The sequence below is a fragment of the Vicia villosa genome, linkage group LG4, assembly GCF_029867415.1.
Source record: "Vicia villosa cultivar HV-30 ecotype Madison, WI linkage group LG4, Vvil1.0, whole genome shotgun sequence".
In the NCBI taxonomy this organism is placed as follows: Eukaryota; Viridiplantae; Streptophyta; class Magnoliopsida; order Fabales; family Fabaceae; genus Vicia; species Vicia villosa.
This window is the reverse complement of record NC_081183.1, coordinates 92,443,844-92,454,623: the sequence shown is the minus strand read 5'-3', so window position 1 is coordinate 92,454,623 and position 10,780 is coordinate 92,443,844. Positions and strand designations below refer to the sequence as shown.

Sequence of the window (10,780 nt, the reverse complement as noted above, 5' to 3'; positions counted from 1 at the left end):
GTTTTTTATTAAGTTTGTTTTTTACTATTTTGAAATAAAATAAAAATTAAATTTTTTTTAGATTATTTGTTGTTTTTTATTAAATAAAATTTAAAAAAATTTAGTTAATTTTTTTTAAGGAATGAAGCGCTCCTCCCCTTTTGTAGGATAGCTTTTATTTTATTTATTTGTTATTTATTTAATTTAATTTTATTAGTAAATTTTAATAATTAATTAATAAATAAACCATAATAGTTTTTGATTTGGTCTTTTATTTTCCTTTTAGAAAAAAAGTAATAATAATCCAACTTTTTAGAACTTTGTGCACCCTTTCCCGTTTTGTCCCGTGCCTCGCACGAGTATACGCACTAGTGTGTATATGTATGTATATATATATATATATATATATATATATATATATATATATATATATATATATATATATATATATATATATATATATATATATATATATATATATATATATATATATATATATATATATATATATATATATATATATATATATATATATATATATATATATATATATATATATATGAGGAGGGTTATATTGACTCCAAGAGTAAGTGTTCAACACTTACTCCAAATCATAACCATTGATTTTCATTAATCTAACGGTTTTAATTGATCATTTAATCTAATTATTTTTGGAAATATTTTTTTATATAAAACTTTAATTAAAATCGTTGGATTAATGATAATCAATGGTTATGATTTGGAGTAAGTGTTGAACACTTACTCTTGGAGTCAATATAACCCTCCTATATATATATATATATATATATATATATATATATATATATATATATATATATATATATATATATATATATATATATATATATATATATATATATATATATATATATATATATATATATATATATATATATATATATATATATATATATATATATATATATATATATATATAGCATATCAAGTGAGAGCATTTTTAAATGAGAGATGAGAGAAAGAAATATCAACTATTGGATTCATCAAGAGGGTTAAATATGTTTGTGGTCCCTATAAATATCTCAACTTTCAGTTTTAGTCCCTCTAAAATTTTTCTTCGAAAAATGGTCCTCCTAGAATTTTCCGTCCCTAATTTTGGTCCCTGCCGTCTATTTGCTCTAACGGAAGTTGACGTGGCACGCCATGTGACACGCCACGTCACTTAAATTCAAAAGTAAAAAAACTAGTTAGATTGAGGGGTTACAAACCTCCTTAAATCCCTACATTCTCTCTTGCATTTCATCAAACACCTTATGAGCATTCTTAGTTCTGAGTGTTATTATCTCAACAAACTTCAACCTCGAAGAAAGAAGAATCAAAGCCTCAAAATGAGAAAACCAAGAACGCTTCGAAACCATGAATTTCTTCCCTACCTACTCGGAGGTTTGATTTAATTTCAATTTAATCATTTATAATTCTTGTATTTTGTGTTATAACTTGTAGTTTATATTGAATTTGAACAGCTTCTGGAAAGATCACTAAGGTTAAAGGTTCATTCAAAATTTCACTTGCAAAACCAAAACCTAAGAGAAATTAAGTCAACTGTAAAGGTGAAAGCATTGAAGGCTAAGCCGAAAGATAAAATTAAGGAAAATTTTCCATTTAAGATCTCATCTTTAATGCACTTTACATGTATGCTAAAATATTCTGTCAACATATTTGATTGTTCTATATAATTGAGATCTTGATTTAATTCATTTTATGTTACTTTGTTCTATGGTTTGTTAAATTCTTCTCTCCAAAATGAATTTCAAACTTGTACACCAAACTTTTGTTTGTTGAAAGCATAATTATTTGATGGAAATTAGATGTAGAAGTTTACTCTGTCAGGAAGCAACATACTTTTATCGTCTCACAAATAAATGCCATTTGAACAATTATTGTGGAGAGTGCCATCCGTCCATGTCTTGTATCGAGGATCCATATGTTAATGTGAGGTTTTTCACATCTCAAGCGCTACAATCTAGTGATAAAGTGAAGATGTCCAGCTAGATCAATCTACATATTGTTTTTAGTTATTTTTTTACTTGTAATATCTAATTTGCTCAATCATTTTTATCAAGTCATTGTTAAGATCATGCTTTGCCTTCTTCTTTCTATTTGATACCTATGCTATCAGGTTTTCCGTAATTATAAAAATGTGGTCCTGAAGTGGGATGATTTTTTATGCATAACCATTCATTTTATGATTAACCATTATGGTTATTTTGTAAGAAATTTTGCTTTGCCACTAGAAATAATATATTCAAAATTTACTTGAAAGATTATATAAGCATTGTTGATTTCTCCGAGTCTGAAGTTTGTTGAGCTCAGGAACAATGATAACACTAAGAACTAAGAATTCACATAAGGTGTTTGATAAAATGCATGAGAGAATGTATGGATTTAGGGAGGTATGGACTTGGTGGTTTGGGTTTGAAGAATTTAGAGGTTTTTAATTTGGCTCTCCTTCATAAGTGGAAATGGAGAATTTTGGATGATTCTAATTCTATTTGGTATAGGATGCTTAAAGCGCGTTACGGCGACATTAAGCTTCGGATGGTGGTTGAAGGAGGAAGGCACGAAAATTATAGTTCGAAATCCGTTTGGTGGACGGATATTTTGTCTTTAGAGAAGAGAGTTCTCGGGGATTTCCTTGCGAATAATTGCTCCTTTGATATAGGAGACGGATTTTTGACTTCCTTTTGGCATTCTTTATGGTTGAAGGAAGGTATTATTAAGTTTTTATTTCCGTCTTTGTTTGCTTTATCTCATTTACAGGATGTCTCTATTGCTTGCATGGGCGCTTGTATTGACGGAGCATGGGTGTGGAACGATCTAGGGTTGTCTCATGTGCCGGCGGACTTAAAGATTCAAGAAGAAGCCCTCCGGGAGCTTTAACAGCAGCGCTGCCCCTTGGCTGCCAATTCGGCCAGCAGCAGCCCTTTTGACCGGGTGGTTTGCATCGTCCGGGTCACGCTTCGTTCACGGTTTCTTCTTGCCACTAGGCCATTGGTATCTACTCTATGAAGCATGGTCCTCCAAACCGTTTTGATTTCGTATATTCTCTCATTTGGAAGGTTGAAGTCCCGCTTAAAATCAAAGCCTTCGGGTGGAGATGTTTTAAGTATAGGATTCAGACGAAGGATTTGCTTCTTCATCGAGGTATTATCTCTTGCACTTCTAATCTTGGATGCGTTTTTTGTGATGATCCCGTAGAGTCTCCTCTCCATCTTTTCTTGAATTGTTGTAAGAAGAATGAGGTTTGGAAGGGAATGGCGTGTTGGATCGGTTTGACTAATTTTAAAGATGTGGATTTTAAAGAGTGTTTTTGAAGATGGAGTTCTTTTTGTTTGTTAAAGAAAGTGAGAAAAAGTAAAGCGGGGTGTGTTTGGTTAGCTATCATTTGGAGCTTGTGGCTAGTTAGGAATGATATTATTTTTAGCAACTCGGTTTGGAATATCCGAGACGTGGTGTGGAATTGTAAAACAGTCTTATGGCGGTGGTCTTCTATAGGGAATATTCCTCATACCAATTGTAACTTTTATGAGTTTGACAAAAACCCTTTGTTCTACTTAAGTTTGGTCTCAATTGGAGAGTAATTTTCCTTTAGAGGTTTCTTTCGCCTCGTCTTTTGTAATCTTGTTTGGTGAACTTTTGTTCCCGTTAATAAAAACTTGCTTAAAAAAAGTATATTAGATATTAGATGAGGGCCATGATACAAATACAATTGAAATGAAAATTTTCCAAAAGAAAGTCTTTTGATTCATAGTATTATTTCATTACAATCTGAGTAATCTAGCTTCTATAGGAACAAACACATCTATCCTTAGTAAAATAATTAGGAAGGCATGTTCCAAAACCTCGATTATAACTTTTAGCACACTTTGCATCACAACAAGCTGCATCACATTCACCAGCATAGCATGTTCCATTCCCAATGACACACATACTGGATGAGGAAGAATCTTGCTCGAAGAAACAAGTGCAGATGTAGAAGAGATCACATATATGCCCTAAACTACGATTGCCATAAGTTGATTTACAATGTGAAGGACAATCCATGTCATCACATCTCTTGAAAACTTCTGAGCATTTGCCTGCTTCCACTCTTGAATATTGCACTATGATCACATGGACAAATAAATAAATTAGCTATGTAGTACCAACACTTTTAAAAAGAGACTTGTCACCCACACTGACACGATATCACCCACACTGACATGATAGTGGGTGTCACGATACTAATATATTTTCAAATTATTATTGGTGTCGATATTTCAGTGTCAATATCTTGTCTAATTCATGTGTGAGTCCGTGTTTCAGTGTATAGTGTATAGTAGAGAAAATAAAATATAATTGGATGCTTATCATTTAAAATGATGGAGAAGAGACTAAGTACCTGCAGCAATGGTAGCTATGATGATAAAGATATTAAAACAATTTGAGATCTTGTAGTTCGCCATATTTTGATAACCCCTAATTTCTTTTTGGCTTCGACAGTGTATATGTATATGTAGTGTCTTTCTTATATTAATTTCATTTCTATAACATAGGACTCTTTCTATTCTATAATGAATGAATGATTCATTTATGAAAAAAATATTTAATAAAATAAAGCAATTTTTTAGTTTTCAATTCAATATTAATGTGGTTTGGCAAGATATTCGTGATGATTTAAAGATTGATTTACAAGTTTACTACAATTGGTATGATTTGTTTTTAGCTAGAGATGATCATAATTCGGTTAATCAATATGTGGTTAATAATTTATCAGCATGTTGGACTCCTCCTACGCTTAATCAACCGAAGCTACCACTTTGAAGGAAGCAATCAAAAATGCAATATCTCTCTAGTTATCCCACGTCATTTTTGAAGTGATTGTCAATATGTTATTAAGGCAATTCATGTGGCTCTTGTTGGTAATTCGGAATTTAGCTTTATTATTAAGACTATTTAGAATTTGTTGTTTATGTATCCGAACTTTAAGGCAGTCAATTCTTGATATAGGCGTAGTTTCTTTAAAAATGTACTTCCTTGTATTGAGTTTTGTTTGATTAATGAAATCAGTTAAGTTTGTTCTTGTCAAAAATAATTCAACATTAATAAACTTTTTTTAAATTTATATCTATGGTAAAAGAGAATATACTAAGAAAAATCATATGTTTGAAATTGTCAATCTTTTAAAAAAAATTATATGATTTGATTTTAGTAATCTCCTACATTTATTTTATGATAATATTTATATAATTAATAATTTATTAGAAATTCATTCAATATATTTTATCGTACATTTCATTATGCATATCGACATAGTGTAAAGTCTATGCAAAACTATTAACCGTTACTAGTATTTGGTTTTTAAAGGAATTTCTATATGCATATTTATTTACTATAAACACTATATCAACTAATAAATTTCTTTTAATGTGGTTTTAGTATTGTACTCAATAAATTCTTTAATGAGTTTTTAGTATTCTTTTTTCATGAATAAATTCCTTTTAATATATTGTTACCTATCATATGATAAGTCATTTAATTTCTGTTTATTTATATATATATATATATATATATATATATATATATATATATATATATATATATATATATATATATATATATATATATATATAATGAGAACAATTAATCTTAACCATTAAATTTCGATTCATTGAAAGTAATGAACAAGATTGATTTCTCTTTCCATATTCTTCTTTATTAGTAATGTATATAATCTTCAAGAATATTAATTCACATTTATATTTTAAGAAAAAAATATTTAATTTATTGTTTTTTGGAAATAATGAAAATTGATAGAAAATAATTTTTTTAAAGATGATATATTTTATTTAATAATTAACCTTTGAATAAATATAATCATACTATCACAAATTTAAAAATAATAATAATATATTCGTCCAACAAATTATTTACTGCTAATATAATTATAAATATATAATTTATTTATATTTTAAAAATAACAATTAATATAATTATGAATGAATAAAAATAAAAATATTATCTTACATTAATTTGCATATTAATAATATTGTTATATATTTATTATAATCCTTAGTATATTTATATGAATTGTTTTTTTATAGAAATACTAAATATTTCCAATCGAATATCATTATTTTAAAAATACAACAATTCAAATATTTCATTTCTTAAAATATAACATATCTTAAATTATAAAATTATAAATATAAAAGACATTAGAATGAAAAATCAACAATTACGTTTTTAATTTCTTCAAAAAAATTATGATTTTTATCTAAACATTACTAATATAATTATATGATAATTAAAATATTATATTTAGTTTTTATATAAAAAACAATTAATATAACTATATATAAATCATTAACATTAATATTTAATTATATAAACTATTTAATTTTTAAAAACAATGAGAATATTTAACGTTAATGATAATATGTAATGTTAAAAACAATGAGAATATTTAACGTTAATTATTTTAAAAATTAAATAGTTAATATAATTAATATAAAGGTTAATTATTAAATAAAATGTATCATCTTTGAAAAATTATTTTCTATCAATTTTCATTATTTCCAAAAAGCAATAAATTAAATTTTTTGTTTCTTAAAATATAAATATGAATTAATTTTTTTTGAAGATTATATACATTACTAATAAAAAGAACTATGGAAAGAGAAATCAATCTTGTTCATGAATTTCAATGAATCGAAATTTAATGGTTAAGATTAATTGTTCTTATTTATTATATTAACCCAGTGTTCTCACTTGAGTCGTCCCAATCAAAATTTAATGGTCTTGATTCATTGTTCTCATTTCTCATAATAACCAAGTATTCTCACTTGAGTCGTCCCCTATATATATATATATATATATATATATATATATATATATATATATATATATATATATATATATATATATATATATATATATATATATATATATGGGACGACTCAAGTGAGAACACTGGGTTATTATGAGAAATGAGAACAATGAATCACGACCATTAAATTTTGATTGAGAAACCAATCCAATCCATTAAAATCAACAAAATCAAAATTTAATGGTCGTGATTCATTGTTCTCATTTCTCATAATAACCAAGTGTTCTCACTTGAGTCGTCCCATATATATATATATATATATATATATATATATATATATATATATATATATATATATATATATATATATATATATATATATATATATATATATATATATATATATATATATATATATATATATATATATATTTCGAGAACCCTTAGTTCTCGTATTAATTCCATATTGCTTACCCAAAAAAAAAATTTGTTTATAGTAGGATCTGTTTGATTCCAAAATTAAAATTGCCTATTATTCATTTTCTCCTCGTTCTCTCATCAACTAGAGAGATACATGTTCGTTAGCATGAGTACTCAAGTGGCGCGCATTTTTTGTTTTTAAAATGTAAATAAAAAAACAAAATTGTTTTATCAAAATAGATATATATTAAAATAAAATGAAAAATTTTAAAAGCGATAATAAATTATTGTCTTTAATTCTTTCAATATATTAAAATATTTGAATCAATAATAATATATATATATATATATATATATATATATATATATATATTTGTGTTTAAAATTATTGTCCAAAATATTTAAATCCATAGTAAAATAGTTACATTTATTATTTTAATCAGTAATTTTATTTTTCGGTTACTATTTAATAGTTTGACAAATAATTTTATTTTCCGTTTATATTTAATATTTTAATTAATAATTTTATTTTCCTGTTAATATTCAATAGTTTGATCAATAACTCTATGTTTCCGTTAATATTTAATATTTTGATAAGTAACTTTATGTTTTTGTTAATATTCAATATTTTGATCAATAACTCTATGTTCCCGTTAATATTCAATATTTTTATTAATAACTTTATCTTATAGTTAATATTCAATAGTTTGATCAACAACGTCATGTTCCCGTTAATATTCAATATTTCAATTAATAAATTCATGTTTCCGTTCAATATTTTGATCATAATTTAATATTCCCTTTAATATTCAATATTTTGATCAGTAACTTATCAATAACTTCATGTTCCCGTTAATATTCAATATTTTTACCAATAACTTCACGTTCCCATTAATATGCAATAGTTTCATCAATAACGCCATGTTCCCCTTAATATTCAATATTTTAATTAGTAAATTCAAGTTTATGTTATTATCAAATATTTTTATCAGTAACTTCATGTTTATGTTAATATTTAATATTTTGATCAGTAATTTAATATCCCTATACTATTTAATATTTTGATTAGTAACATCATGTTTCCGTTAATATTCAATATTTTGATTAGTAATTTCATGTTCCCCTTAATATAAAATATTTGGATCAATAACTTAATGTTATCGTTAATATTCAATAGTTGGATTATTAAATTCATGTTGCCGTTAATATTCACTATTATGACCAGTAACTTTATGTTTTCATTAATATTCACTATTATGATCAGTAACTTTATTTTATGGTTAATATTCAACTTTTTAATAAGTAACCTCATATTTCCGTTAATATTCAATATTTTGATCTTATTTTTAAAATAAAGAGATTTTTTATCATAAATATGAATTAATTTAATCAAAATTTTTTAACATCAATAATATATATTTGTATTTTCCATATATTATCTTGAAAATGTTCATATCTTAAAATAATTTCAAAATAAAAATATTAGATACATAAATAATTAATAAATATATGTGCGTACCATTTTATTCTACATTTAAATTAATAGCTTAATATCAATACCATATATGTGTGCCATATATGTACCCGTGTTTTAAAAAAAGAAGAAATTAAGATTTGAATAAACAATATCTTTTTCCGTCTATCAAAATAATAAATATTATTTTTATTTTGACATTATTTATAAAAATATATAAATCAATAGAAAACTTAGTCCCGTTTATAAAAATAACTTTGTTTAAAAATATTTGATGATAACTAAAATATTTTATAATAATCAAAATCTTAAAATTAACAAATTATAATGAAGAAATATTCAATCAAATTATATAATTCAATTAGTAATAAATATTTAATATAATTAATTAAAATCAATTTACAAATCATATATATTATTCCATACATAAAAATATTTGAATCAATAGTTAATTATTCCTAAATACAAATATTTTTGTTTTGGAATTATTTATAAAAATATATTAATCAATTGTAAACTTATTCTCGTTATTATTCAATATTTAATTAAATGTGTTAATATCAGTCACATATGTGTGTACCATATAAGTACACGTGTGTTTCCGTAATATATTATTTCATATTTAGATGGAATTGACCCGTTAAAGTTTTAATTTTAATATTTCAACTATTTATATATATATATATATATATATATATATATATATATATATATATATATATATATATATATATATATATATATATATATATATATATATATATATATATATATATATATATATATATATGTAGAGAGAGAGAGAGATAAATATATATTGTTCATTGATAAATTTGTTCTGTTAAAATTTTAAATTTTATAAATGACAAACAAATTGTATGATTAATAAAAAATATCATATAATTTTGATACTATTTATTCATACATTACTTATGTTTCATTCTATTACTATTTATTCATACAATATATATATATATATATATATATATATATATATATATATATATATATATATATATATATAACAATATATATATATATATATATATATATATATATATATATATATATATATATATATATATATATATATATATATATATATATATATATATATAACTTTCATATTTTATATTTCAAATAATTTAGAAGTATTAATAAGAAATCTTATTAAAGTGAAAATAGTAGTTAGTTTTTCTATATAGAGAATGACGAATGCACATGTTGTAATATAAATAATTTGAAAAAATATTTTTATTAACTATTTAAATAGAGATTTATTATATATGAAATAATTTTATTTTTACTAAATATTTAATATAATGTACATAGGAACCAAATATTATATAAATAAATTAACCACGAAGAATGCTACATATCTAAAATCAATACATCATATAACATATATTAAAATATTAAAAAAAGTATGATATTTTATTTGAAATTTATAATCATTTATTTGTAACTTTATAACTTTTAAAATTTTAATTATTATTTTATATAAAACATTCTTAATTATTTTTTTCGTCATGATATCAATTCATACAACAACAACTTACGACAAAAGAGAAATTAAGAACATATTATTTATGTAATTTTCATAATAGTAATTAAGCATTTTTTATGAAAAAAATCCATACAATATATAAAAGTAATGATATGCTAAAATACTTTATTAAAATATATATCTAATAATAATACTATATATATCCTTTTCTTAAATGAGAGGCTAGAAATCTTCTAACCCTATAAATTTGGTTTCAAATTTATGTTAATAAATTAATTATTTTGGTATGTTTCTATTGAATAACTTTGAAGGAAATCAATTGAGATAAACTAATTTATTAGTTTTTAATGTTAGTTTGGTTAATTTGATTCACTCAAATTTTTGTGATACATCATCAATATATAGGAGTAGTAAATATATTTGCAACGTATTTATTTTATACCAATTAAGTCATTCGTAAGTAACTGAAATTGATATTGATATGATTTTAATGTATCAATTAAATTATTCCCAACGTAATCATATTAACGTATGGGTCGGTCGTTAAAAAGAC

The 10,780-nt window shown here is 23.5% G+C and overlaps 1 protein-coding gene across 1 annotated transcript; it reads right to left on the bottom strand.

The window, feature by feature from the left end:
• Positions 1 to 3,708: 3,708 nt before the first annotated feature.
• Positions 3,709 to 4,463, bottom strand: LOC131599344 (defensin-like protein 183). Its single transcript, XM_058871739.1, has 2 exons — positions 4,400 to 4,463; positions 3,709 to 4,121 (listed from the first exon to the last, which is right to left on the bottom strand). Exons 1-2 carry the CDS (start codon positions 4,461 to 4,463, stop codon positions 3,796 to 3,798), a joined length of 390 nt encoding a protein of 129 aa, XP_058727722.1. The 3' UTR covers positions 3,709 to 3,795.
• Positions 4,464 to 10,780: the final 6,317 nt, after the last annotated feature.